The sequence below is a fragment of the Dromaius novaehollandiae genome, chromosome 3, assembly GCF_036370855.1.
Source record: "Dromaius novaehollandiae isolate bDroNov1 chromosome 3, bDroNov1.hap1, whole genome shotgun sequence".
Lineage (NCBI taxonomy): Eukaryota > Metazoa > Chordata > Aves > Casuariiformes > Dromaiidae > Dromaius > Dromaius novaehollandiae.
In genome coordinates this window covers 35,725,072-35,731,648 of record NC_088100.1, presented here as the reverse complement: position 1 = coordinate 35,731,648, position 6,577 = coordinate 35,725,072, and the positions used below count along the sequence as shown (strand labels likewise).

The 6,577-nt window shown below is 36.9% G+C and overlaps 1 protein-coding gene across 1 annotated transcript in view; it reads left to right on the top strand.

Annotated features, from left to right (window-relative positions):
* The first annotated feature begins 6,144 nt into the window (after positions 1-6,144).
* The window catches only part of IMPG1 (interphotoreceptor matrix proteoglycan 1), a 63,873-nt gene continuing 63,440 nt past the window's right edge, over positions 6,145-6,577 (top strand). Inside the window, exon 1 of the mRNA XM_026102290.1 lies at positions 6,145-6,211. Within this exon, the coding sequence (XP_025958075.1) occupies positions 6,145-6,211 (67 nt within the window). The remainder of the gene's footprint in view (positions 6,212-6,577) is intronic.

Here is a 6,577-nt window from a genome sequence, read left to right as displayed (position 1 = left end):
AGTATACTTTGTTAACCAGTGATCATCCTGAAATAGCAGTCAGGCTGAGGTATCTTCCCCACAATTATGCTGAATTACTCAGTTAATACCATGCTTTTTTCATACTCTTAACTTTCTATCACACCAAACAGCACCCAAATTCATTAATCCTTTTAACAGTGTATAGCATAAAAAGTTCCACAAGAAAACACAGATGGCAGGTCATGCAGTCATTGTCAGAGACACATCTGGAATCCTCATGTAAATGTACACACATGACAGTATTTTCTTGAGAGGTGCTAGTATTACATAACTGCGTTAGTAACTGCAAAACAGCAAAGCTTTCCAGCCAGAGCTGCCAGAGAATCTTGGAGATTATTTTGCTTACGAAAGACTAGAATTGCACAGCATTTGCTGCAACTGCAGAACAGAACTTCAGGCTCCTTGTCTTGGAGGAGAGAGGTATCACAGAAAGCAGACCAGTTTGTTGCAGCACTCAGTATTAGCTGGAGTTGTCATACTGCTTGGGTCAGCTTGAGTTAGGGTCTACAGCTCAGTGCCTCACAGTAGCCATGTTGACCAAAGGTCCTGTTAATCTATTATTTTATCTACATTAATGGCCCCTGGCAGATGCGTAGGAGAAGAATACAAAGAACAGACAAGAATAAAGTGATAAAGTTCCTATCTTTCCCTCACAAAATTTGACAATCATGAGTTAAAGGACATTGAAGAGGTTGAAGCTGGAACTTTATCACATTCCTCGATGGACTTAACCTTCATTAATTTGTCTAATTGCTTCTTACTCTTATACAGAGGAAGCACTTTTTCATAAAATGTATAATTATATTGGAGAATGTATTGCCCCAGCCAGTTATGGAGATCAGAAATATAAAATGCTCAGGAAGAAAGCAGACAATGTATTTACTGTCTGAAAATTAAACTGTGTATTTTTCTGTCCTCATATAATGAGAAAAAGTAAATAATCATTTCCTTTTGCCATTTTTTTGTAATTTTACATATTAAGGTTCGACCTATCTGATCATCTCTCTTCAGGCCAAGGACTCCTAGCCTGTGTAATGTTTCCTTACATGGAAGCCATTCTACTCCTTTGATCATCTTCACCACCCTCTCATTAACCTCTTTAGTTTTACTATGTGTAATTGCTATTGCAGGACCAGAGCATCATTAAATATTCCTGATATAGATATAACAAAAGTTTTATAAAGTTTTTTGTTGTCATACCTTTCCCAGTAAAGCATCAATATTTTATTTGTCCTTTTAATCATGACTAAACATTGAGCTGCCATTATCAAAGAATTATTATTTCAAACTCTGCTTTCCAAGTGGTTATACCTAATTTACATCCAATAATTATCTATTCATTGCTAGGATTTTTTTTTCCTTTGGATATATTTCATCCACAGCTTTATTATCCATGCTCAGTGAGGACACAGATCTGTATCTTTTCACTGTTATTTAAATCTTAGCTTTTTGAACAAGTCTGTGCCATCAGCAAATTTTGTCACCTTATTATTTGCCTTCTCTTCCAGCATAAATCCCAGGAGTAACATTTTGCCATTGAAATCCTTTTTCTTTCTCTGATTTCTCATCTTTTAACAAGTTATTAATACAAAAGAAAGTTTTTCCTTTTATTCCTTGACAGCTTCTCATCAAAACCTGTTGGATAACCATGGACACTGTATCAGCCAGATCCTTCTTGTTACCATGCTCATTTCTTTTGTTATAGTTTCTATCAATTTGCCTAGTGCAGAAGTCAGACTTGCCAAACTGCAGTTCTCCAGATTCCTAATGAAACCTTTCTGAAAACCCAGTCCTTTAGTACAGGGGCTGATTTACACGGTTAGTTGCGTGGTCAGCAACTCAGAACTTTATTCTCTGAGTTTCTTTTGAACTCCTACGTCACTGATATCTGCTTTTGGCTATTTACCACTATTAAAAGTTACTGCTTTTTTCTAAAGAAAATTATTACTCTACTTTAGACAGTTACTCAGACTAACACTCCATCTCATTTTCATAGTAGCTGTTGCATTATTATTATTTTACTGACACCCCAATAGAAATGTAGGCGGGACTTTAAGTCCAGAATCCCAGCACTATCACTGTCTATGGCCATCAGCAAAGTTATGTTGCACTCTTGCAGGATAAACTGGCCAAGTTTAGCACTGAGGGGAAGATTTAAGGATTTTCAGAAGAAATATGTTTTAATGAACAATTGGTCTGAAAAATAACTTGGCATTTTGCACGCGAAGTGTCCGGACATGGATCAATTCTTTCATGGAGAAAATAGTTTTGCTTATTCCCAAAGTGGCTTTCCCTGATGTGACTTATTTGCTCCCTGCTACTAAGGACAGATGTCAGAAAGAGGAGTTGTCTATGAAATACAAACAAAGACAGTAAATACAACATACGTATTATTAAACTGCTTTGAGGGAGAGCTTGTACGCTTCTTTATTTGATTTTCTCACTAAATGTGTCTTGCATTACTTCAGTAAGAAACTTAAATAACTGGGCAACAGTAGAGGTCAAAATACAAACACTGCCTAGCTGGAAGAGCTTAAAAGAGAGAAAAAAATTGGGGTCTTCACAACAAACTCATTAAATCTAGTACCGGACTAGTGCTGAATGCCTAACTTTGATATGCAAAACAGATCATCTAAAAATAAAATAATAATTCAACTCACAGTTTTTTTAATTTCAAGTAGTATTTTTTTTGTGAAATATTTCATTATCATTTTAATTTCAAGGAGGGAAAAAAAAAATCAGCCATTCCTGCTTATACCTATTCTCCCGTTCGCTCTTATAAAGACTTTTCTAGTTCTCCATGGTCATCCCTTCCATTTGCAGATAGGAAGACTGAGAGACAGGGCTTGGTTTGGCCAGACTCAACAGCAAAGAAGGGAGCAAAGAAAAAACAGGTTTCCTCAGTTTTAATCAGAAACCTAAGGCTGTGCCTGGCATGTGCTCGCTGCCAGGTACCAACCTGGCTCTTATGTAAGTAATGAACACTGGAGAAAGACTTGGGGTTATTGCTAAGCAGTATTTCCTGATCATAGAGCTCCCCCTGCTCAGGGTAGGACAAGTCTCTGAAGTAAATGTAGCATGGAAAACAGCTGGCTAAACTGCTAGGAGAAGTGACTTGGGTCACCTAAAGCCATAATTCTACATTGTATGGATTGCTCTTTGGAAGAGAAAATCAGTTTCTCCTCATGGGGAACTTGAGTTGGCTGGCATCCCAACTTACATACGTAAAGTACCTAAAATTCAGCAGTATACATACCTAGTTGCAGATCATCTTTATGCTGCCAAGTGCCTTGAACCCCAAACCTGACAACCATTTATATAAAAAGCTTTCTAAACTGAGTCCTTGATGGCCCCAACTGTCATCTTTCTGCACACAAAGGAAACAGCTTTTGTTGTCTCTAAACAGCACTGCAGTGTATTATTTCAGATATGTGCAGTGACTCGTTGAGGTGACCATTAACAAGTATGATTTATCCATTTATGCGCACTTATCTTGGATGAATAGATATTTTAGTATACAGTACTGCCCTTCCCATGCCTTGGTAGTATATTTGTAGTGCACTATTGAATTTCAGTAGATTTTTTTTAATTGCCTCTTTAAGAATATATAATTATTGTTGACAGCAAACCAGCTAGAAGAAGCACTTCTAGATTAATTAACAGTGACCTATAATTAAACACAACAGTACTTAGAGATGGAGTGGTCCCTAGATAATATTGCTTTAGCTTTAATGAGTGTTCATCATTCTTGTTTGCTTCCACTGTGGCAGTTATTGAGGTTAGTTACCAAATTTCTTAATTAAATGGAAATACGTAGAAGGCACTGCCTTAACAGAAAACAGCTTGAAATATTCATGATTTAAACACCATCTCAAAGTATGCAGACTCCCTCCCTACAATTTCTTAGTCACGTTTTACCTGTGAAGCCTTGTATTTTCCACAGGTCATGCCTTGACACTAAAGAACGCTGTTGTCTTCTAGGATTGTGTATGTGCATGTTCATTTTAAGTTCTCTGAAAGACAAGAATAGAGTATGTTTTATTAAATGTGCATTATTCTCCAACATGTGAAGGGCTCACTCAGCAATGATTTTAGAGAAAGCTTTGCTACAGGGATTTTTTATTCTTGGTCCAGGCTTCATTAAAAACTCTTTCCAAAATAATGAAGCAAATCCCTATTGCACATGTTCAAAGCATTCTCCGATGCTTAAATTAGATCTCTAATCGAATTAAAAGATCAAATTCCTACTGAATTCTATAGGGAGTTTTGTACCCAGAGTGCTCTGAGGAACTAGCCTATGACTTTTTGAAACACCAGCCCTGCACTTTCACATGATGTCAACATAAACAGTGGATTCCACCAACCTCAGAAAAATTCCCCAGGTTTCCAAAATGTGCAGATCCAGAGCTGAAGCAACTGAAAACATGACGAAATTTTGGGGGGAACTTCATTTTTCAACTATAATGTGCTTCTAAATGCTTGCTAAAGCTTACTTGGATCATGAGATAGTCCTTATATATTATATAACATATAATTATGGTATATAACTTCATATAATTATGGTACATAACTTAAAGACAAATATTGGTACTACTAAAGAACGGTCCTTACATACTACTCAAATTTTCTCCAGTTGAAACTCTCATCAACTCCACTCTTGCCTTGCATTGCGTTGCTAGCAAGGTCTTAATTTGTTTTGTTGGAACAGCTTTCTAAAAACTATGTACGTAAAACAGTATATATAACACATTACAATGAGCACTGAAAAGAAGAAAAAGACTGGGAAAATTGAAAGACAGATAATGTCTGGTCTTAGCTCAGTCTCTGTACTGTTTGCTCTGAGTAGTTACAATTAGGCAATCTCAGGAAGGGAGCAAGGTTGCCATTGTTTAAATCCTAGATAAAAATAGAATACTGATTGGGTTCAAATGAAGGTTGTTCTTAAAGCAACTTGTACTTACAGTGAGAGAAAAAAGATTCTTGCTGTTAGTGTAGATAGCTCCTATGCTAAAGCACAGTTGTACAGAAATCTCTAAGTAGGACAGATCATTACAAATACCAGCTACCAGCTGGTAGCTTTTCATGTGCAGTAAAACTCTACAAAACATTCTTAAAAATAAAAAATAAGTGTGGGGCAACTACATGTGCCAAATATATAACAGGAAGAGTTATTCAGGAAGTCGCAAAAGATCTGTTCAAAAAGTGTATTCTCTCATTGGCCTGCTTATAGTTATTCACTGGAAATGGCATTTCCCTCTTTCTGTTTCTTATTCTCTCTCCATATAGCATCCTCCCCACCTCCCCCTTTCCCAGTTTGGAATTACAGTGTGCCAGCCCTGAACACTGCTGCGTCACGTCGTTTCACCACTGTCACAGAAAATCATCATCACTGCTCTGATAGGAGTATCACAACAGCAACCTTTTGGTATGAGGACAGAGACAGGCTTCCCAGTCAAATGCAGTGGAAAAGTCAAATATAGTATGTTCTTGCAGAAAAATGCAGTCTTCCTCTTCAAAGAAAGTTACCTACTTTTTATGATAACAAGTTTAGAAATAGCACAATCAGCTCTCCCCATGATTTCACCTCTGCTCACACGCCATACCTCTGGAATGCCCAAATGACCAACGTTTGAAGGCAACGAGCACTAGAAGAGACTTCTGTTGTTTATCATGGTGGTACTGAAGGCTTCTGGGGCTGACAGATGCTACTCCAGAAGGTTAATAAGATGAAGACAGCTCTTCCAGCTGGACCATAAGATGGATTATGTCTGAGCAGCAGATAAACAGATTATTCCAGAAACAGACACTGCTTTTTTTTTTTTTAAAAAAAAAAAAAAACAAACTTCGTCACTCTTGTCTTAACACTCCAGTCACCAAGGCTAGGAGTGTGTGCATTTGAGGGGTTTGTCCAGTTCTTGTGTTCTGGCGCCTGTTGCACTCTTTGCCTAGCTGCAACTCAAAACAGTCCAAGGCCTTGGGGCACCTGAAGAAAACAAAAAAAGAAGGAACAGGAAGAAGTATGGGGATTTTAGTTCTTTAAGAAAATTTTTTTTTCTACTTGACCTAAATATTCATATTTCCTGCATGATCGTTCTTGAAAATTGTGAATGATTAATAGCCAGCATGCATTTGAAAACTGGATTAATATTTTTGGGCATTTGCCTTGCTCTCCAAGTTCATGGAAGCAAAGGTAAGTTCATATATAACAAGATTATATTAATTTACATTGCATATGTTGAAAAAAATTGGAAAGATCAGGTTGGGTTGTCAATTACAGAATTTGTTTGGAATTTGGTGGTGTTATGGTATAGTAACAATGTTACCATTGAAAGGCTAGGTAAATGAAATGCTGACCAGATTTATCGCATCTATTTTTACATTTTACATTCTTTCCAATGTAAATCTCTAAAGAAGCTTTAAGAGTCTTTGCAAGAGATGCCATTTAGTTTTGATATACCTGCATGTGTTTCAGGATGAAAAAAGATTTAATTTTAAAACAATTGTATGAAAGGGGCAAAATAGCTGAAACAAATATCTGAGAAAGCGCTATTGTTGT